General features: G+C 37.4%; 1 protein-coding gene across 2 annotated transcripts; it reads left to right on the top strand.

Annotated features, from left to right (window-relative positions):
• The first annotated feature begins 5,374 nt into the window (after positions 1 to 5,374).
• rab11fip2 (RAB11 family interacting protein 2 (class I)) lies at positions 5,375 to 20,324 on the top strand. 2 transcript variants are annotated; one of them, XM_016272253.1, is made up of 7 exons: positions 5,375 to 5,638; positions 6,565 to 7,176; positions 11,033 to 11,436; positions 12,657 to 13,005; positions 16,754 to 16,845; positions 17,008 to 17,012; positions 20,089 to 20,324. In XM_016272253.1, the coding sequence occupies exons 2-7, from the start codon at positions 6,824 to 6,826 to the stop codon at positions 20,311 to 20,313; spliced, it is 1,428 nt and encodes a 475-aa protein (XP_016127739.1). In that variant the 5' UTR covers positions 5,375 to 5,638; positions 6,565 to 6,823; the 3' UTR covers positions 20,314 to 20,324. The 2 variants fall into 2 exon arrangements, with proteins under 2 accessions (XP_016127739.1, XP_016127740.1); XM_016272254.1 differs by lacking the exon at positions 17,008 to 17,012 and having other exon boundaries at positions 16,754 to 16,844.
• The last annotated feature ends 4,054 nt before the right edge of the window (positions 20,325 to 24,378 follow it).

Genomic DNA, 24,378 nt, shown 5'->3' with positions numbered 1-24,378 from the left:
TATATACACACATACACACACACACACACTATTATTTAAAAAAGCCTTGTTACGTGTACTGCGTTAAGCTAACTGAGACTTGTTAAAGCACTTGTATATCATTGCTCTTTTGTTGATTTTGATTGCTTCCATTGTCCTCATTTGTAAATCGCTTTGGATAAGAATGTCTGCTAAATTACTAAATGTAATGTAAATATATATATACACACATACACACACACACACACTCTCACACACACACACATAATATTACATAAATGTGATATATATGTTTGTCTAAAATCTGTTTTGTTCCTTTAAGTAGGTTTTCCACAAGCTGATGTAAATACTAATATATATAAGGTGTCATACATACACACAAATACAAAACACCATTATTGCAACACACAACACGGAAATTATACAATAAATAATAATTAAACAACATGATTTGTAGCAATATACATTACTCAATATACATAACTGACAAGAAAAACTGTTAAAAAAACACATTTAAATGAAATACCATCAAATGTGAAATGTCACACAGGGAGTTCTGGGAATGTCATTTTATAGTTTTTCACTGCAGATTATAAGACGACTTTTTTTTTCACTTCCGCAAATTTTACATGTAACAGAGTTTTACTGTAAAATTGCATAAATGTAAGGTTAGATCTATTGCAGTTTATCACTGTATACAGTAATTAAATTTACTGTTAACCAATAAACAGGTTTATATTGTAGCATTTTTACAGTTAAAATTACAATAATTTTTTTGTATATATATATATATATATTTGTTTATGATCTTATTGATTTAACATCACAGACATTTTCTTTTCTTTTCTTTTCTTTTTTTCACATGCACAGACCAAATGGATCAGCAAAACTTGATTTATGAGTACATGGCTTTTGCAGGTACTTGAAAACACCATTTGCGGTATTAAGCAACCATAAATAGCTCGGACTCTGCCAATGGGTTTGTACAGTACTAGCCTTGTAACTGTCTAGTGTGGACACCAGTCCCAAAACATTTGAAAATGATTTCTAAGCTAGACGAAAGCGTGTCAAGACCCTTAGATGACTTCATCACAGCTGCAGAGTGAAGATGTGTGAGTGCGTGTACAGTAGTTTTGTACGGCGCTCTCTTCTGCCTCAGGGATTAGATGAGTGTGCTGTTCTAGCTGGAGCAGAACTTCACCCGATGTGCCTGTCTGCCTCTAGTCAACAACACAGCTGTCTGCCTCCACTCTCACCATGCTATCTGACAAAAAAGGTAACGGAAAAGGCGTATTCAAAGAAATATTGTATAACCAAATGTATTTGTTATGTATATTGCTAAGGATTATTAATTGTTTTTAAAGTATCTAAGCATCTTTTGTGTGAACTATGTGTGCTAAAAATTTAATTGCTCATAGATGACATTTTTTAAAGTTAATCTCAATCTAAATTATTACAAATTAATAAAGTAATAAATAATAGTAATAATAATAAATGTGTGATAATTATTCAGGGTTTTTTTACAGGCCTTTGACTGATAATATTTGTTGCTTTAAAAACCCACTTGATCAATTAAAATGTTGAAACTATATTATATTAATTTGGATATTTATGACTAAAATCAAGCAAAATTAGTTTTTAACTAAAGAAAAATAAATACAGAATGCAATTTTCAGGATTTTATTTTTTTATTCGTCTATTGGATCGAACATACATTATAATGAAATTCTTTCTCATTCTCTAAAATATAGCTTTCTTTTATATAATCTAATATGCACAAATATACAAGATATCCAGTCGGCAGTGTGTTCAGTCTACTCCTACCCACAATGCAACAATATATCAGTTATGGCATTGCTCGTGCATGGCAAGTCGAGACAACCTTTATCGGCTGAACGCATCCTTGTGGGAGAGAGAAGACCTTCACCACAATGTTAACCTTTGGCACCAGGTGCACACAAAGGGCACCAATTTAGCTAAATGTTACCAGTATCTACTTATCTCATATTTTACAAAAGAGGACTGCACTGACATTAGCTGCTTAGATAATGTTTGATGGATAAATATCATTCCGTTCTACTTGCAGGCATGTGTTGCACCAAATGAAGGCTGTCTGTAAAGTTGTGAAACAGTTTTTATACAAATGTGTGTATGTTCTAAATAATCTCTAGTAAATTAGTATGTATTATAAATAACTTTTATAATACATTTTTTAATAAATGACAGTATGCAGTATAAGGAATTGATATGCAAATGTTGTTAAATCTCTGATAGAAGGCTGCTTTATGTCAGTGATAAACAAAAATAAATCATATATTATGTATTTGATCCCTTTTTACACCACAATGTGGTGAAGAGTACAAAACCTGTACATTCCTTAATCTATAATCTGAGTGTTTTATTGTTTATGAGTTGGGCATTCAGTACAATGTAAACGTGTGTTTTCAGTTGTGCAATTTCTGTTTAATTGACACGTGCTGATTACTGTAATTGCATCATGCGTTTGTCTCTGTTTAGGTTTTATAAAGCTGTTAACAGAAACCTGTCCATGTGCATTCAATAATAAATCTTTGCACATTTTCACAAATATCTTCAGGAATTTGATTGATTTGTTTAAACAGATTGAGAAAAGCTTCGTCTTGTGGCAAGATTTTGCTTATTCTGCGAGGCTTTCAATATGAGTGTCTTTTCTTTGTGTATGTGATTAACCCCATGGAGTTTGATTTATACTGTATATATGCAATGTGTTTATTTAATTTATTCTAATATGCTGCTCAATATGAGCTATTTTCAAGCATCTTAAATAGATAAGGCTTTATCACTGAGGGAAGACATGAAAACAGCACGCTGTTTAGTGCGGAGTTGAGCTTCCCAGTGACTGCTAATAGGCTTTCACTAGAGCGCTTTAGCACTTTGAAGCCAAGGAGACTTAATGATCCCAGAGAGTGTATTTCCATGCAGGGTAAAGCTGTTTCTCACACATTTTTGAACTCATCATTACTTTAGATGTATAGCCTCTTTCCCCGTTACACTTCTCCTGCATGTAATACAGCTTAAATATGTCCCTGGTATGCAAATAACACAGGCTCTTATACTCCTACATGGAAAAATGGAATGCCGCAACAGCCTTTTCTCCATTTCTCCTACTTCAGGCTATAAGCAAAACTGTGGAATAATAATTTCAATATTCTGAGAGCACTTCTGCCCGTTACACTTCTCCTGCATGTAATACAGCTTAAATATGTCCCTGGTATGCAAATAACACAGGCTCTTATACTCCTACATGGAAAAATGGAATGCCGCAACAGCCTTTTCTCCATTTCTCCTACTTCAGGCTATAAGCAAAACTGTGGAATAATAATTTCAATATTCTGAGAGCAAAAAGGTTTCACTGCCTACCTCAAAGACAGATGTATGTTTGGTCACCCTGTAATACATTTTTGGGGGAAAAAGAGACTCACACACCACACCACACACACACACATATGTGTGTTTATTTTTATCTTCTCCATTAATTAACTGATATTTTGGAGTATGAGTGTTGTGTGGACCAGAGGTGTAAAGAGTACCTAAAAACCATACTTGAGTAAAAGTACAGATACCTTACAGTGAAAATTACTCCACTACACGTTACAAGTCACCAATTCCAAAACAACTTGAGTAAAAGTCTTAGAGTATCTGATTTTAACAGTACTTAAGTATTTTACTTATACTAAATATAGGCTCAAAGATGCACTAGTCAAAGAGACACGCCAGTCAAATACTGTAACATTGTGGAGAAGCTGAAGAAAACAGGATCTATGTGCAGGTATCTAATGGAAAAACTAGAACAAACAATAAGCCAAAAACCAAAGGGAACAAAGAACAGAATGACTGGCAAACAGACAACCATTACATTCAGGAACTAAAGAAAAACTAGGGCTATATATACAATAAACATAAAACTATGGCATAAAACTCTCTACGATTACAAAATTTAGTTTTGATTAAATGAAAGGATAGGATCATAACCCTTAAAAGCCATCCTTATTAAAGTATTTTTATAGTACTGTGGTATAATAGTGATCTATAAATAAAATTATATATTATAGGCTACTGTATGTGTGTATGTCTGAAACAAAACAAGCATCAAAAACAAACACATTAAGCTGAAATCTCACAAGAAGGAAGAGATGCACTGTGAAATTCCAGCAGAATTTTTGACTTGTGAAATCTGACATGTCAGTTTCCGTAGGGGAGATGCCTGATATTCAGTTGCCCAGCACATGCCATCAGGCAGGTCCATGAAAGGACCATACAGCTATCTTCAGGGAAATTCTTCTGCTCTGGTTCCTCAGCTGTTTCCTGGTGTTTGCAGTGAGGCTTAACTTGAAATGGCACATAGAAGGGCCCCTCCTCAGTTTAAGCTGTCTTAAATGCATTTTATATGACCTAATATTTCACCACACCAGGCCCATTTTCATCCTGAGATACACTCCAGATAAGAGTTATAATCTATGTGTGACGAATGTGCCAGACTCATGCCTCTGACTCTGGTATGTACGCAATCCTCTGAGGTTATTGCAGGCCGATGGGGATAAGGAGAGAGAAAGAGAATAAAATGAAAATGCAGATGTGTTTGGTTAAGATGTACCTGTCAACTGGGACGACACACACATCTGTACTCATTTAAATGAATCTCTTATCAATACCTCAATGTCCCCACTCAAGAAACATTGCCAGACAGTATGTTAACATGTTTGGTTGGTTTAGTTTTGTCAAGAGCCTCCAATAGACATTTATTGACTTTATTGAGTGGACATTATAAGAATCCCAGCTAGCCTGAATGGGACTCCATTCAGTATTTCAGAGAGGTCATTTTGATCTTCCCTCTACATTTGATTTGTTTTCCACAATTTATGCAGCTCTTGTTAAATTGGATTCTATGTTTCCATTCGGTTACTATTCTGATGTATAATTAACCTTCTGATCCATTAATTATATATAATGATATATATTTTCCATTCTGTTACTATATAGCCATTTTTCGTTCTTTTTCCCATTGCTAATACTGATGACTGACCTGCTTATACAAATAAAAAACTAATACTAATAGGTACTATAATTTTACATGATTTTATCTAAAAGTCATTTATATAAAACATTATCCAAGTTATCTAAAAATGGATACTTGATACATTAATTGGTATGATGTTACAATGATACATAGGCTACTAATTGTTATGGTGTTTCATTTGACCCATTCTTAATTATTCTAAATAGCATTACAACCAAGCTGTTTATTCCTTTCCTGTTTCTTTTCCTCGACAAAACGAACAACAAAAGGGAAACGAAGTACTCAGGCTCTCATAAGCCTCGCAGTCATTGGAATCCCAGGAACAGCGCCAGGCGCGCGCTGATCAAATCCTGAGTTTCCACGGCAACAGAGGAGGAGTTTGCACGTCGACCTGTGACCACATCGGCGGAAATGAGGAACTAGGAAGTCGAGTGCACGGCTGATGTGGAATACCACACATTTGTTTAAGATGCATTAGTGTCGTCTACTGCAATTTATTCATTTTCATCCACCACAGATGCAGAGAATTGATACCGATTGGCATAAGCGGTCATCCCACATGCCGTGGCGTCGCTAGCTGTGTTCGAGAAAGATGCTTCAGAGGTAAATAGCAGAGCCTTGTGCTGCTTGACTGTTTGACAGCAGCAGTAACTGGGGGTAGTAAAACTAGCAGTGGTGTTTCTAATTGAATTAAATAAGGAGAGACCGCGGAGGTTTTTTTTAAGTAAGTTACTGGGTGAGTTTAACACATGATCACCCTCCTGAGGTGACAGTAAAAGTTGTAAATCGCAGTGTTTTGAAATATGAGGGATTAACAGAACAAAATAAATAAATCAATTAAATGAATAATAATAATAATAATAAATATATAATAAAAACGTTCTGTTCTCGATTATAAATGTACTGTTAAATGACAGAGCTGGTATTTATTTGAATCACCAGGTACTCTTATTTAATTTGATATACAGTATAAACCTCGGACCTTTTCATCTACATTAAAAAATAATAATAGTGCCACGGTGTATAAGCTACATAGTTCATTTTCTTTTCTTTTTTGAATGACAACGTTTCCTATATGTTTACCATTTTGAATTAAACATTTTTAAATGAAATCGGGGTGATGGAACGTAGTTAATAATTTGGACAGTTTGATTTCCATAAATTCATGGACTTTTTTTTCAGTCCATGAAAAACATTTTGAACATAAAAATTACAGCCCTTCCCAGTAGTGTAGGTTGTAGCAACAGCAATATATGTATTTGACATGAATTTTCATGAATTTGTTAAACTACTTTAAATTTCAATAGATATATGTGAATAACATAAGTTTGAGATGCATATAGCCAAAAAAAAAAAAACATCTATATCTGGTCTCCACAAGAAGAAAAAATCACTTTTTTTTTTACAATTTACCTTTTCGAATTTGATGATTTTTAAAGTCACTCATTTAATTTATTTCTGAGTCATTTGTAATATGAATTTAAGTTTTAATATTATTTTTCTAAGACTGTTTTTTTTCTTTGGTTTAGGTGACCTGAGTTGGAGTGGGGTGAATGTGTGGAGTGTTTGCGGAGTGTAACAACATCATTACCTGCTCTGTTAATAGACGCAGTTTCTGAAATGACAGATATGCTCTTCCCATGCTTTTAAACATAACTTTCCATTTGTATCTACTCTTGGTCGCTCATTTCCTGTGATTAGAAGCTAAACAAAATGCCAAGGCCAAATTGAAGTAATAAACGTATCATTTCACACACCAAAATCCATATTTTTACACTTGAAGTCATCATGTCATTGGGCGAACAGTCACAGAAGTGGTTTCCAACTCATGTCCAAGCCACTGTTCTTCAAGCCACAGACCTGCAACCAAAGGGCAAGAATGGCACCAACGATGCCTACACCATTATCCAGCTGGGCAAAGAGAAGTACTCCACATCGGTGGCCGAGAAGACCCTCAGCCCAGTGTGGAAAGAAGAGGCTTCATTTGAACTGCCAGGGCTGCTGATGGAGAGCAATCCAGAGGTTTATGAGCTGTGCCTCACAGTCATGCACAGGTCCCTGGTTGGATTGGATAAATTTCTGGGCCAAAAAATCATCAACTTAAATGAAATATTTGACAACAAGGAACGGCGAAAAACTGAGTAAGTGAGTTAAATACTTAATTATTTTTTGATGACTGATCTTTTAAGGATCTGTCAAAAGTCTTGTAGAATTATACAAATGTAGCATTCTTTCAAATAAGCAGAAGTGCAACTTAAAAGAGGAAACTGACATTAAATGTCTTCTCCTCTTCTGGTATTACAGTTAAGAATTTTTGTTTAAATTGTATTTATGCAATCCTTATGATTCTTTTGAAATCACAGGCCTTTCTTCTCTCTCTCTCTCTCTCTCTTTCTCATTTTTTAAACTAGAATTTTTGATTGTTTAAGAGCAGACCTCGCTCTATCTCGCTCTGACATATCAGCCTACAGACCCCAGTGTTTTATGCTTGTCAGCATTTTGAAGCCAAGTCAGTTAATAGTACTCAAATTATAACATAATTAAAGGTTTTGAAATGACCTGGGCTATTTTTTACTTCTGTAACAATTAGTGATGCATTCATTTGAAGTATTCATCTGGCGTAATCCTGTCTTTGTTTTTAAAACCTGTTGTCTGAGTTTTAAATGTCTATGGACATGCTATTGCTGTGCATTACTATAGAAGGGCAGCCATCTCATGCAGGCCAGTTTTGTTCTGGTATGAAACTCAGATAAAGGCCTTTTGACTCCATGCAGTTTGAGTCACAATCCTGTGGTAGATGAACAGGTCTAGTGAGGATGATTGTCCTGCATGCTATTATATTTTCCTCTCTGTTTGTCAGGCCCTGGTGACTAACAGATATGTTTCCTTCGAGGAAACTGTACCATTTTGTGTTCTTCTGTCTTCTGACTTCCTCTAATTTCATTGTCAGATGTGACATAGGCTACTTTCTGTAACTAAATGTCAAGAGTGCTTCATAAGACAGTCTTAAAATTTTCTGATTTCGATTTTTTTGGGCATGTACAGACTAGCAATAGGTTATTTGAGTATTACGAGAGAAATAAGTATGGCTGGCTGAAGTAGAAAAGGCAGTGCCAGTGTCTTGCATACCTGATGTTAATGAATGTGACAAATGACAGAACTCCGAATACTTTTTAGAATACTGCCGTTTGCTTTGTGAAAGTAAGTTTTGCACTGGAGTCTTCTCCTGTAATAATGCACAATATATCGGTACCATATCAGTTATAGGCAAATACCGTTTCGACATTGGAGTCGACGGGCCCTAATTATCGCACACCTGTGTTTGTTGATTGTACGGTGGTTCCCAGCGGCCCTCGCAGAGTGGGAGTATTGTGGTTCCAGGCAGAGGAAGATTTATCTTGGCCTTGACTCCCATGTGAAGAACAGGGGCTGGCTGGCTATCCACATGCCCAGATCAGAGCTCCCTCACTGGGCCTGAGACCAGGTAAACCCTCTTCCCTTGGATCTACAAGCTCCCCAGTGTGTGGATGGTCTTGGAAAGAAACATAATCACCATTCACTAGCTGTGCCATGATGGAAGAAGAGCACTCAGCAAGATGGCAGCCTGTGACGACCCCAGAGGGGAGCGTGTTCCGATACTGAAGGAGTGTTTACAGTAGTGTTTGCATAAAAGAACTGTGTCTAGTGTTGAACTGCATTTCTAGAAGGCTGCTTTGTGAGTTTTTAATCAGTGCTGAGGTCAAGAAAGGGCCCGATTGATGTTTTTACAAAAATAATGAATCACACTCTTTTCAGTTTATCAGGTTTTAATTAAGTAGTTTCAATGTATATCATCATAAGTGTTTTTTAGCACATTTGGATGGACTGTGCTGAATTGTCACCTTTAAAATGTATCATTCAAGATCTTCCTTTGTCATTTGGATAGGGGTACCATACAGATATTATAATGAACTGTATGGAAAAATAGATAATCATTTTGAGATTTGCTAAATATTACATTTACCAGTCTTCTATTCAAAGAAACAACACAAAATACAGAATGATTACAACTTTCCCTCTTTAACATATATAATCATTTAAAATAATAAGTAAAAAAACAAACAAATCAAGTATAATAATAATTATTATTATAACAATAGCAATATATTTACATAAGAAAATTGCTTAAATTATACAGTTAATCAGTACAGTATCTGTTATTGTTTATTATAGTTTTCAGTAATATTTAGGTATTTTATATTTATATTTCCCTTTTTATCTTAAGTTTAAAATGTTCGCGTTTTTGTCATAAAAAATTTTTTTTTTTTTTTAAATGTATCTATATGGTTTTTATTTACCTGCACAATAAATATGCAGTATTGGATAATATTGACTGACATCAATGAAAAAAAAGTGTGGCTGTAAAATGATGTATGGCATCCGCTCACTTAAAAACTTTGACCCTGTATTGAATAAAAGTCTCTGTCTAGCATTGTTCCTATACCTTAAGTGTTCATGACCATCATTTCTAAATTAATGATTCTGCTCCAAGTGTCTTGAATTGCAGGAGCATCAATATTCAGCCACTCTTGAGATTCATGTGCCTCTGCTGAAATATGGTCCATTTCATAATCTCCAAATACCGGTGTGAGCATCAAAGAACAAAGGCCAGATTTGTGCAAATGCCACCTCCTTTTCACACAGTTACAGCATCAATCACATTACTTCCAGCAGAAAAAAAGAGCAAGAGGTTAAATAAACAGGAGCCGGAGAATGGCCTAGATGGGGGCGTATTACTTCACATTCTTTATGTGGCCCAAACCTTTGCAGTTACCAGGGAATTATGTTTATCCCTACTATAATATGCGTTCTCAGGAAGGGGGAAGGCTTTCAAATGGACTAAATGGACTATGCTGTGGATTTGTGTGAAGTGAAATTGGGTTTTTGGCCAGACAAACACATTGCCCCCATGTCGTTTTTGTATGAATTATACATACAGTAAAGCCTGAAAGAGAGTCTACCCACCAGGGGGGTTTCACAGAAAAGAAGAAGTGAAAGTGTGTGCGGTTTTCTCCTGTTTGTTTTTATCAAGCTGTGAAAGTACACTGGAACATCTGCAAATTACTGGTGCATGTACCACTAGCCTAGCTTTTTAATAACACCTAAGGGGCCAACCACACTTGTGGCACAACAGCCAAAGATGTGTAGCTCTGTAGCGGTTGTGCTTGGAATTTAAGTACGTTTTGATTTTTACCAACTTTTCCAACAGGGTTTTTTTTTTTTACTCAAATTATCAAAAAATAAAAAAAATCTAGATAAACTAGTAAACTTGACTAATCGTGCTTTTAGATGACTAGTTGACCTGTGCAGCGGTTGTGTTAACTGGAAAATTTGAAACTGGAAATTATCTGTCATTTACAGAATTTAATGTGGTCATATGATGTTGCTAAAAAGAACATTATTTTGTGTATTTGGTGTAATGAAATGTGTTTATGCAGTTTAAGGTTTAAAAAAACACATTCTTTTCCACATACTGTACATTATTGTTTCTCCTCTCTGCTTTCTTTGCGTGAACATTTGGGCGGCGTTATGCTAATCTTCCCACATAGTGATGTAGACATGTGGGGGCGTGTTAGAGCGAGCCGTTTTAGGAAGGTGTGGCTGACTCTTAACTTTTATGAAGAATATCTCTTTGGATTTGAGACTAGTCTTTGCAACTTTACAGATCTTCTTTATGCACCAAGAGCTTGTAACGCTCCAAAGAGAAAGGAAAAATTGAAATCGCATCATATGACCCCTTTAAAAAAAAGTTGTTGGATAATTCACAATGCTTTCTGCCATTTTGATGTGGAAATAATAGTTATCTAAATAAATAAGTTAACATTTCTATAAATATTATTAGAAGTATTTATCTAAAAATAAATATATAAAACGTTTTACTGTTATACCTGCCTTTCTGAATTTCTGACAGTTTTATTTTTGCTATATGTCTTATACTTCCTGTCTCTTTCTTGTCAGTTGGTACTCGCTAGACTCCCGGCCAGGTAAGAAGAGGAAAGACCGAGGCAAGATTCAAGTTAGCATCCAGTTCATGCGGAACAACATGACCGCCAGCATGTTCGATTTGTCTATGCGAGACAAACCCAGATCGCCATTCTCCAAGCTCAAGGAAAAGATGAAGGGTCGCAAGCACGACGGTGCCTTTTCAGACACATCTTCCGCCATCCTTCCACACTCAGGACAGAGCGAGATTGATTCTCTGCCATACCAGCACCCGCACCCTCAGGCTGCACCTGAACCCAAGCCAAAACGCTCGCTGCTCACTGGGACGCAGAAACTTTCTGCTGCTCACTCCATGTCTGATCTGATAGGAACTCACTTCAGACCCAAACTCGACTCCATGAACTCTATTGAGGAGAAAGGTGAGGACATACATGGTCTGTTTATGTAGTTCACTGTAGAACAGTGCTCAGTATATACTATATTTTAGTCTTTTATGTTTTATTTTATTGTGTGGTTTTAGCAGCGATAAGTATTGTTCACTATGGTTTGCTGTAGTGATGGCCAACCTGGAAGTTAGCATCACCCTGGTTCTCTGAATTAAAGCCCTGTTTTTGCACCTGGTTTTTGGATTACTGCTGAAAATAAACTCTTTGACCAAATATTTTGTTCATCTTCACAAATTAACCAAAAAAGCCAGAAGTAAAAACATAGGCCATAAACAAACTACACCACAATCGCATGAATTCAGTGTCACTACCATTAAGCTTCCGACAACACTCTCCGTCTTTAAAAACACACAAAAAATAATAATTTTCTGTGTAACTTTGAGTTAGAATAATTTTCAAGAACGTGACTAAACACAAGGCTTTAAATGCTGACTAGTGAGCAGATGGGTTTAACTGTTTGAGAGATGACGTTTAATATCTGCAACAACCTCTGTAGTCCCATTTGTGACCCTGGACCACAAAGCCAGTCTTAAGTCGCTGGGGTATATTTGTAGCAATAGCCAAAAATACATTGTATGGGTCAAAATTATTGATTTTCTTTTATGCCAAAAATCATTAGGATATTAAGTAAAGATCATGTTCCATGAAGATACTTAGTAAATGTCCTACTTTAAATATATTAAAACTTAATTTTTGATTAGTGATATGCATTACTAAGAACTTCATTTGGACAACTTTAAAGGCGATTTTCTCAATATTTTTTTTCTTTTTTGCACCCTCAGATTCCAGATATTCAAATAGTTGTTTCTCGGCCAAATATTGTCCTATCCTAACAAACCATACACCAATGGAAAGCTTATTTATGCAGTTTTCAGCTGACATAAAAATGTACCCTAATGACTGGTTTTGTGGTCTAGGGTCACATTTAGTCACTCAGTGAGTTAGCAATTAAAAGCTTAGAGGTTATTATATATTTGTTATTATATGTTGTAGAACAAAATGTGAAAATATCTTGAGCTTGTGTTAAACACAGACATTATTTCAGGCAACCAAATCCCATTGACTTCAGGATGATGGAACCGGAAGTGGTAAAATGCTTACTCGTCTCCGGGTTTGGCCTACAAAAATACCTCATCCCTGCAGCACTCTATGGAAAAGCACTAAAGAAAATGTTCTCTCCTTCTCATCCACAGGGGTCGCTGCATCTCACAGACACTCTCAGAGCGATGGATATGGTTGCCCAACCAGCGACGTTCCATGTGACCCCTTTTCCGACATCGGAGACAACATGCCCCAGAAATTCGCCACTCTCCCACGCAACCGCAATCCCTTCGAGGGAGATCAGGGGATGCTGTGGGGGGCAGAGAAGAAAGAGAAGAAGGAGAAGGTTGGTCTTCTGGGCAGAGTGACTGGGAAGAAAGAAGGAAAGAAAACGGCCGCTGGAATGCGAATAGGAAGCTCTGGAGACCTGCGATCTCCAAACCCCTTTAGCAGTGAAACCTCAAGTGAAACCAACCCTTTCCTATCACACTACAGATCCAGGTAAGACTAGCTTTTAGCCGTTTTGTTGTTGCCTTTTATATGTTGCAGCTAGTTTAAGCTTTTGTTGCAGTTGAAATAATATATATGTAAATATATATTTTAAGTATTATATTTAATATTATAGTATGTACTTAATAGTATTATTCATCCTTTTAAAATAATTGCTGAGGAATGTGTCTTCTGTTACTTCTGCTTGTCATTTCCAACCTCTGCTCTTTTGTCAGTAGAGTTAGATGAGGACAGTTGAACACTTAATGTTTATCAGAGAAAGTCTGTCATTAGGAAGACCTTATCAGTGTCATTAGGCCCAATTCGGACTACGGGGTCCTGACGAAGCCACAGTAATGAGATCTGAATGAGAGATAGACCATTCAATTAACAATTCATCTGCCCATAGCCTACCAGGCCGTTCATCTCTCCAGTTACTCTCTCATCTTAGATCAAAGGTCTTCCAGGGGTCACAGGTTAGCTAAAAATACACGAACAAGCCTACTTAATGTTGTCTAGTATGTAAAGATCTGTGTGATCTTTGCACCGTAATACATTAACTGACTTTTGATAACCAACGTCCTTAATGGTCCTCATCCATTCACAATGTTTTATCATTAAAGGACTGAACCACTACTCATAACGGTACGCCCATGTAAGCATAAAGTCAGTATATTTTCTTGCAAGTTGCAGTGGTGTTTGATGGCTGTGGAATGGGTGGAAGAAATGTGTCAGCTGGTTGAATTTCCAAATTTCCTGTTATAATTAAAAAGAAAATTCAACATCAGACTATCTATATATAAATAAAAAATTGTTCCAGACCAGCACTGTCAGTGTACTTATTCATTTACTGTATATATTTTTGTTAAAATTGTTAAAATAATGTCGTATTTAAACAAATACTTTAGAAATTTTAATAATAATAATAATTTCATAAGTATATTTATGCCACTAGATTGTCTAATAGACATTATTACATTGCATATAATATACACTAGTGTTCAAAAGTTTGGGGTCTGTCAGATTTATTTCTTTACTTATTATTTGATTTTTATTTATTGTTTTCAGAAAGAAATTATAACAGTAAGGACACATTCAATTGATCAGAATTGACAGTAAAGACTTAAAATGCAAAGGATTTCTATTTTAAATAAATGCTGTTTTTACTCATCAAAGAGTCCTGAAAACAAATGTATCACAGTTTCCACAAAAATATTAAGCAGCACAACTGTTTTTAAAGTTGCTAATAATAAGAAATGTTTCTTGAGCAGCAAATCAGCATATTAGAATGATTTCTGAAGGATCATGTTGTGACACTGAAGACTGGAGGAAAGGCTGCTGAAAACTCAGCTTTACCATCACAGGAATAAATTACATTTTAAATTATATTGAAATAGGAAAAAAATTATTTTAAATTGTAGTAATATTTCGCAATATTACAGTTCCCTTTCAGTCAGTCACGTTCTACGTTACGTCAGTCGTGACTGGCTAGGCTCTGGAGATGAGGATTCGGCTGCGCTGCTACCGTCTGGTAGAGTGGCGTTGCCCGAGTCAGATCCAGAGCTGACCGCTATGCTTTCCCGGGCTGCCGAGAGTGTCGGGCTGCACTGGAGGCCTCCTCCTTCTCCCGAACGCTCGAGGCTGGATGATTGGTTCCTGGGGGCGCAGGCCGGGCATCGGCAGCCGCCTCCGGTTCCGTTTTTCCCGGAAGTGCATGAGGAGGTTACTAAGTCTTTGAAGGCAGGCCAAAGCGTTGAAGCAGTTGCACGAGGTTGGTGCGGACCCAGGTGTGCTGCAGGAACTGCGCATGGCGACGGACCTCGCGCTTAGGGCGATGAAAGTCACTTCGAGTGTTAACTAAACAAGCCAATGACAGTTGGCGTGCGTATTTCGCCACGCGCACCCCGCCCCGCAGCGCGGGTATAAAAGGAGAGCAGGCCACAGGAAAGCGGCGCAGCCCGTCTCCGCCCCTGCCAAGCCCGTGAAGCGCCAGGGCGGGCGGCGTCCCTGGGACGGGCGACCCGGGGGTCTTGAATCCGGCTCTTCAGGAGATGGTGACCGCACCACTCCTTCCCCCGGCGGAGGGCCGGGTAGAGAAACTTTTGTTCCTGTTTTTTTCTGTTCCGCCGCTGGCTACCCAGCCAGTGGTGCTCAAAACCTCAACAGAAGAGCGAGTTCCTTTTTCCCTGGGTTCCAAGAGGGCGAGGATGGCAGTGCGCGAGACCCAGTCTCCACATGGCCGTCCCCCTCTCCCTTCGCCATGGGGCAGCAGGGTTCAGTTCAAGGACGCTATGCCTCCTCACGAGCCCCCTGCCCAGCTGTGGAGCCAGGTAAGTGACGCGCCGCGCACTCAGACCCCACCCTGTGATGCACGGAAGCCTCCCGGGTTGGGTCCCTGTGTTCCACTGCGCTGCCCCACTGCCCGCTTTGCGTTCGAAGGGCGAGCGTATCAGTACAAGGTCCTTCCCTTCGGGCTATCCCTGTCGCCTCGTGTCTTCACCAAAGTCGTGGAGGCACCCCTCGTTCCATTGAGGGAAGCGGGCATTCGCGTTCTCAACTACCTCGACGACTGGCTCATATTGGTCGAGTCCCGAGCGCAGTTGTGCGAACACATGGATATGGTGCTCAGTCACCTCAGCCGATTGGGGCTTTGGGTCAACTGGGAAAAGAGCAAACTCTCCCCGGTGCAGAGAATCTCTTTTCTCGGCAAGGAGCTGGACTCGGTCAACCTCTCAGCACGTCTCTCAGTAGAATGTGCACAGTCTATGCTGAACTGCCTGGGGTCCTTCCAGTGCAAGACGGCGGTTCCACTGAAATAGTTTCAGAGGCTCCTGGGGCATTTGGCATCCGCAGCCGCTGTCACGCCGCTCGAGTTGCTTCATATGAGACCGCTTCAGCGTTGGCTTCACGACCGAATCCCGAGATGGGCATGACACGGCACTTACCGGGTTTCTGTCACCCCTTGCTGCCGTCGGACCTTCAGCCCATGGGCAGATCTTGCCTTTCCTCGGCAACATTTACCATGCCCCCTCGGAGTGAGAGCTCACTCTACGAGAGGAGTGGCATCTTCTTGGGCATTGGCACGGGGCGCCTCAATAGCAGACATCTGTAGAGCTGCCGGCTGGGCACATGCCAACTGTCATTGGCTTGTTTAGTTAACACTCAAAGGGGATTGGGCTCTCGGGCGAGATCCCAATTCGTCAGTCACGACTGACGACGTCAGTCTCCGTTCCCTCCTTCAGGGAACGAGGGTTACACAAGTAACCTAGACGTTTTTACTGGATTTTTGATCAAATAAATGCAGCCTTGGTGAGCATAATAGACTTTCCACCACTAATTTTTAACCGTTTAAATATATATACCGTTACTGTGGTATAAAATTGAACATACTGTGATATAAGATTTTGGTCACACCGCCCACTGACTGAGTGCTGTGACTGGCTGTAATGCCTTTGTTGTGGTCAGTGACCAATTGTTGAGAAATGATAAGTAGACTTGCTGTTTGTGTGTGAGGGGGTGTCAAACCATTTCCTGACCCTCAGTCAGATAACAAGTCAACTCAAATAAAGAACTTCTGCAGGCAGGTAGCAGGTGCATTAAGGGTTGTGATGTGTTTCATAATAGTGCTTCTTGTTGTCGACCAAGATTTCAACAATGTTAAATTGATTTGAATGTTAAATGAAGGGGTTTCCTGTAAGATGAAAGTGCATTTTATGTATTTATTGAAGTAACAGTTTTGTCTTTTTTTCCTGTCTAACAGTGACAACATGAGAAATCCCAGTAGCAATGAGGACCTTACACAGAGATTCAAAACCTCTCCCGGAAAGAAGCACGGCATGAAAAGTGCACATGTAAGTTCATTCAAAAGAAATAGTGTACACTGTATGTCTTTTCTGTTTTACACTATTGTTAAACATATAAAGCTGAATTACATGTGACCACGCTAAATGTAAGAATATTATTTTCCATTTCTATTCATTGCTTAACAAGGGTGTATTTTCACAGTCACTGTCCAGTCTGTCCAGACAAAGTTTGACCACATTTCTCATAAGTTTTCAAAACTTGCCCAAAGTTTTAATTGGTCATTTATTGCAGCCCTATTATACATGGAAGTCATTGATGCTGATCTCTGACTGAGTATCGCTCTGCTTGGAGGGCCGTTTATCTAATTAACAGCTGAAATGGGTGGTCATCGTCTTTGATCTGCATGTAATTTGAAGTAGTGTGATCTTATTAATGCGCTTCCATTTCGTTAGCGAGCCATCTTGGACGATATGTTCTCTCACTCAATAATTGGAAATCTAATCATTAATAATACGCAATTTGTCACTGGTCTAATTTTACACTATAGGTCAAACCACGGTCAGCGTTAAACGTGGAAAGGGGCCCTCTCTCACTTTGTCATAATTATACTGATTGTGATCGGCATTTATTCATTGCTTAACAAGGGTGTATTTTCACAGTCACTGTCCAGTCTGTCCAGACAAAGTTTGACCACATTTCTCATAAGTTTTCAAAACTTGCCCAAAGTTTTAATTGGTCATTTATTGCAGCCCTATTATACATGGAAGTCATTGATGCTGATCTCTGACTGAGTATCGCTCTGCTTGGAGGGCCGTTTATCTAATTAACAGCTGAAATGGGTGGTCATCGTCTTTGATCTGCATGTAATTTGAAGTAGTGTGATCTTATTAATGCGCTTCCATTTCGTTAGCGAGCCATCTTGGACGATATGTTCTCTCACTCAATAATTGGAAATCTAATCATTAATAATACGCAATTTGTCACTGGTCTAATTTTACACTATAGGTCAAACCAAGGTCAGCGTTAAACGTGGAAAGGGGCCCTCTCTCACTTTGTCATAATTATACTGATTGTGATCGGCATCGTGTCCAGTGAGGAGCAACACAACGTTTGCTTGCCTGCTGTGTGAGAATAGTCGCTGAAGTGATGTTGAAACTGGAGACGGGTTGCTGAAAATGGCTTTCCTCACCCATTTTTGAGGTTATGTTAACACTGCATCCGTGAAATAGTGTCTCTGGCACTCCAAGGCCTTAATTAAAGGATGGGGGGTGGGGAGAGAGCCGGCCGAGACATTTCAAAGGACTTGGAGTTTTAGATTTTCAACGCAAAAGCCCTCATTAGTGCCCATAATGAGACAACTGAAGAATGCCAAGTGGAAGTCTTATCTCTCCCACACTCCTGATTGCCTAAATCTGCTCATCAGCTGCTTGCCAGTTCATGGTCATTTCCTGGGCTCTTTTCCTGCCCCCGCTTGCTTGTGCCCTGGTGGTTTTGCTATTCATGCAGCATCTCTTTCTCTAATCTTCCTTTGATTCACTGTTCGCTGTTCTGTATTTGCCAGAGTGTTGTTTTGGCTTGCGGTGTCTGTTGACCAGCATTACCAAACACTCAACTCAACAAGCACACCTAAAAGTGTATGAATTTTATTGCATGCAAATGGCATCAGCAAACAAATTTTGAAAAAAATGTTTTGAAATTATGATGATTTTTAGTGGATACATGAAGTCAGTTCCCCTCAAGTTCACTACAGGTGTAGTTCATCACATTGACTAGGAAAATATTCCACTACCAGAAACCAAAGAGCATCCAAATGTGTTTTTGCCTTAATTTTGAACAGTATATCTTTTTTAAATAATAGATTCATTCAGCAAATGTTTTCCTTGGAAAGTGTACCTTTTTAACTGTACTTTTTCATTTAAAATAAATGCTACTTGATTTTATATTTTGTTATGCAATGAAATTCACATATTTTAAATGTGATTTACGTGTCTAAATACTTTTTTTAGGGCCATTGTATTTTTGCTTTAGTTTCTAGAATGGCAGTTTTATGGAGTAAAACTTGCTCTGCAGTTTCCTCAGGGAAAAAGAAAAGGAATGTTTTGTTTTCATTATCGTAATCTAAGGAGGATAATCATAATCAAAGTGTCACATGTATAAACAGCTGTCCGATATGGTGGATCAAGTTCAAACCCAGAAGCAGCTCAGACTCTGAAGCTTCAGGTTAAAAGTGTTGAGGCTTGTTCTTGCCAAGTATTATTATTAATTTACATATAAACACAGATACATTTCAGGAGTTATATATATATATATATATATATCAGTATATCTTCCATTCATTATTTAGTGAATCATACTTGTAGCCAAGCCCTAATCACTATTCAGTTGAAGTAATCACACCAATGTTGTTTAAAGGTTTTAGTCACTGTTAAACTTCATTTAATGCCTTAATGTATTTGTTATAGTGACTTGCTTTTAAAATGATTGTCTTAAATGTTATTTACTTAAACACAGATAACCTTATCAGTGTAGATTTGGTGTAAGTACTTCATTTCTGGAGCTATTTGGATTGTTTGGTAATTAGATGAATTTTAGGTCTGTGTCCTGTTGATGTTGATTTTGGGTGGCAGTTTTATTGTAATTAACTAAGTATCAGTAATTAGGCATGACTGAGAATCATCCACTCATATTTTGACACCAATGAAATGGGTAAGCTCTCCAAGAGATTATATCAACTGACCGCATTTAGTGCTTGTTTTCAACTTGACAGCAAAAAGTGTGAATTTGTCAGACACTTGATATCAGATGAGCAAATGTTTCTAAATTGCCTGTTTCCTCAATATCATTGTGAAGTCAGATGCAGACACTTCTCACGTCAACACATAATCGCTCTGCTTGAGAGAACTGAGGCTTGAGAGTTTAGAGCAACACCTTTTATAAAAGCGTGTTTATTAAGTGAGCTCTGAAGGCAGCATTAAATAACATGTTTATTTCGATTTTGTCTCCTAAAATATGTTGCCCTTGTAAAAAAAATTTTTTTTTGCGAGTTTGCTTTGGCATCCCAGAGATATTAGTCCAGGTACTACTGTATGTAGCATTATTGCTTATCCACATACACATTGTACAGTGTAATGTTTCATATTGGAAATTTTAAAGTATCAAATTATTTTTCAAAAGTACAATTACATTTTTTTTTTTTTTTTGAATTCCCAGTTTGGATTCCAATAATGTTATGGGCAATAATAAGAAGTAGAGATGTAACAACATTTGTCATGTATTCTTCCTCACGTATAGGAGGATCTGCAGAAGAATATGGCGGCCTACAGCAATCTCTCCTTTGAGGAAGTTGTGCAAGAACTCATCAAGCAGAAAGAGGTGGTGAGAAAGAAAGATGCTCATATTCGGCAGCTGGAAGACTACATTGATAACCTACTGGTCAGGGTAATGGAAGAGACACCCAGCATCCTGAGAACACCCTATGAGCCCAATAGAAAAGCTGGGAAGATCTCAAAGAAGTAAATGATCTCAAAAGCATACTGTAACTTTAAGTTTTCTGGCAAAATATATATTGCTTGTAAAAGGACGCTGGAATGTTGGTTCTGACAGAACAAAAGTATATTTGTTCACACGCGAACAGATTTCATGCCATAAAGTTTGCAAGAACAACCGGATATATTGGAAAGAAAGATGGGCAGTAATTTTTTTTTTTTTTTAATTCCCAGTTTGGATTCCCAGCATGTTATGGGCAATAATAAGAAGTAGAGATGTAACAACATTTGTCATGTATTCTTCCTCACATATAGGAGGATCTGCAGAAGAATATGGCGGCCTACAGCAATCTCTCCTTTGAGGAAGTTGTGCAAGAACTCATCAAGCAGAAAGAGGTGGTGAGAAAGAAAGATGCTCATATTCGGCAGCTGGAAGACTACATTGATAACCTACTGGTCAGGGTAATGGAAGAGACACCCAGCATCCTGAGAACACCCTATGAGCCCAATAGAAAAGCTGGGAAGATCTCGAAGAAGTAAAGGATCTCAAAAGCATACTGTAACTTTAAGTTTTCTGGCAAAATATATATTGCTTGTAAAAGGACGCTGGAATGTTGGTTCTGACAGAACAAAAGTATATTTGTTCACACGCGAACAGATTTCATGCCATAAAGTTTGCAAGAACAACCGGATATATTGGAAAGAAAGATGGGCAGTAAATGTGGTGATGCCAAACCCCCCTTTTAGATTTTTCCTTTACTTTAATTTTTTTTAAAGAATCTTTTGAGCTGTTGACTAATACTTGTGAGTGAAAATATTCTCAAGCAGCCATTCATAGTTTAGAGCGGTGTTCTTGCGCGAAGAGACCAATGTTATGTTTTACCGAAAATAACTGTGTTTAAGTTGACTTTTTCTTTGGATTCAGTCAGTATAACAGAATTGAGCACTTAATACTCTCACTGTGTTTTGCGATGCTCACTGGGGTGGATTGTCCATATGAGGCCTTTAATTTGCTGTGACTGAATTCAAAAGCTGTACCAGATCAATTGACGTACATGTTTGTCCACAAATATGTGGTGAAGCAAGAAAAAACTTGGATTGATGGCACCACGGGACATAGAAGTGAAAGTTGACTGGATGTTTTAGCACTGGAACATATTGGTTTACTGGAAGGCAATGTTGGGTTTGACAGGGTAACTCTCCTATTGGTCTTGAGGGTGTTTACACTGTAGATGAAGAGTGATCAGACTCATGAATGATATTGGCATGTGTTTGGTGCCATGTTGATATGTTAGTTACAAGACGTCGGTACTGGAACCTTTTGGTATTTTTTCAAATCATACATCTATAAAATGATACACTGGTACAGAATTACACTACTAATATTTATTTTGAGCTTGATTGCAATGAGCAAAATGTGTTTGTGAATAACAGTGTTTAATGAACAACCTGCCTCTGTTATATACAGGGACGACAGAAATGTAGAAAAGAGCATCCAAAAGTCTCCAAAGACTTCATTCTGAATGTCATTCAGTTGAACTGGAATGTACTGATGCTGAATATCTTCAGCATACCGCAGAACTGTCAAAATGTGTGGACTGCCTACAGTTGACTACACCAAAGTGTTGACGGTTTTGATTAAACTTAAGCTAGTCGGTTAGTCAGCCAAGCACAGAAGTAGTAAATGGTCCCTTTTTTAATTTCTAATTTCACCAGAGCAATTCTAGCCTATGCGTATTTAAAACCACAGCAAATAATGGATTAATTTGGCTCGTCTGGATGCCTTATAATGAAACATTTCAGTCAGTTTGATTCATTACAATGTATAGCATGCTTTGTGCAACAAAATGTAGACAAAAACTAGCTGAAGAACAATTGTTTACAGATTGCTTTATAGTTTCAAGGCAGTACTCTTTGACATTGTACTTTTTTTTTTTTTTTCCTCAACTTGTGTCATCTCTAGTGCATATTTGGTGAGAAAATGACATTGGCTATCATTCTTAGTAACTGAGCATATATTTTGCACTTTGGGCTGTTACACTGGAGCATCTGTATAGTGAAATACTGTACAGCAGTGGTGCATGTGGCAACCGCATACTTAAAAATGTACATTTGAGAAAACTAGAATGATTCTAATGATAATATAGTCTGTAAAATAACCCGTTTTAATATGTCAGCCCTTCATGTGAAGAACAAAACTGACACAGGGCAATTCTTTAGGCTATAATACCCCTTTTTTATATTTTTAAGACACAGTAGTATGTATGTTCCAGAAGTAGTTTTTTTTAACAACATGATAAAACACTGTGCTGGTTAGTTGTGCTGGAAAGGAAGTCTCATATATTATTTCTATAATATTGGGTCACATTGAGCATGTGATGTATTCTAGCTGTAAATTATTAATGTTTCGTTTATTTAAAGTTTTATTTACTTACATTTTATGTATTTGGAGAGGTTTACATGTGTGTAATTGACTCTTCAAGTTAAAATCATTCAATGCCATGTACAGTGTTACACAGTGCTGACATTAATAGGACCCTAGTTAAATGCTCTGGTTTAATGTCATTTTTCTAAAAATGAGACCATTAAGTTTTGTGCAAGCAGTCAGAAGCTAGTTTTTCCATATAGTTCTGTTTACATGCTAAATTTTGTGACCTTTGTAATATGGATACACATGTTAAAGCATTTATTTACAAATCATTTACAAATGGTGTACGCCAGGCTCACGTTATTTACGCCGGGAGCATGTCATTTATTAATGATTTTCTGCATTATGTTTGTCACTGGCCAAAAATGTTTCATTGAATTAAATTCAGAAAAATTATACGTTGAAGAGTAAAGTTAGCTTTAGAACATATAGTTAGCTATATTTTATTTCTCTCTCTCTATCTCTCTCTCTATTTGTTGTTTTATATCAGGACTTCTGTGTATTTTTTCTCTCTAAGAGCTTTCGATCAAATAAGTTTCAAAATTGCTTCAGTAACATTGATCATATTCAGCTGAGCACTTCTCCTGTCGGTTTTGTCTCATTGAACTGGAACTGCTATGCATCTCTATCAAGAGCAATTCTGTGTGATACGCTGAATGTATTTTGACCAGTCAGCAATGTCTGTAATCACAAACAGTGTTGATCACCCTGTGTAGATATTAATTAGCACTTCTTTGATCACTTTTCACAGTATATATAGCTAAAATGATGCTGATACATTGTTTGCTTTCACTAATATTAACAGAATAATGATCGTCATGGTTTTAAGTTGATTATCAAGAAGACATATCATTTTTAATGAGTAATTTTTTTTTACAATTGGTTTATTAATGGTCCTAATGTTTAGACTACCTATTTTTTCCCATCTTTTTATTTTTATTTATTTTTTTTTTTTTTGCTTCTTGCTTTGGTATTGATCTTTGATTTTCAACTTTTTATTGTTGTTTATTTAGAGGTTTATAGCTATTAATTCTAAATATGTTACAGTGGTCATATTTGTATGTTTGCTGCTATTATCCTGCTATTTCCCCTGCAGATGGTTTGGATAAATTCACATAGCATCGCGACAAAAAAATTGTGATTTAACTTTATAAAGGATAGTAGCAGGGCAAAAGTAAAATGAAAACACATGAAAGCCACAGTATCAACACAAAATTAAATTAAAAATAATATTTGAATATAATATATATATTTTTTTCCATTTGGTGTCTTCTATACATTAATCTCTGGTGCTGCAAAATCATATCATATCATATATATATACGTTTGTACCAGTTTTTCAGTGTTCTGTATCATATTGGTTTCCATTTATGTAAACTACTTTCTACTCAGACACTAAAATACTGCTTTTCCTCCAAAAACTTGAATTTCCAATAATGTGTAAATAACACTACTTAGAATATAGAATTTTGCCCTCAGAATTTGCTTACGGTATTTGAATGATGAGGACTTTTCTCAACGTGACACTTTCCTGAGTGGTTAAATATTTTGCGTAGATGTAGTGATGATTCATCAGGAAGTAATATGTCTGTCTTTGCATTCTTGGCATGCGGCATGAATGAGTGTAGAAGAGAGATCTGAGTGTATTTGTCTGTGTGACTACCATAT

The sequence above is a fragment of the Sinocyclocheilus grahami genome, unplaced genomic scaffold (genome assembly GCF_001515645.1).
Source record: "Sinocyclocheilus grahami isolate Dianchi unplaced genomic scaffold, SAMN03320097.WGS_v1.1 scaffold68.1, whole genome shotgun sequence".
In the NCBI taxonomy this organism is placed as follows: domain Eukaryota; kingdom Metazoa; phylum Chordata; class Actinopteri; order Cypriniformes; family Cyprinidae; genus Sinocyclocheilus; species Sinocyclocheilus grahami.
Note: the sequence above shows the minus strand (reverse complement) of the source record. Positions and strands in the feature narration are given on the sequence as shown.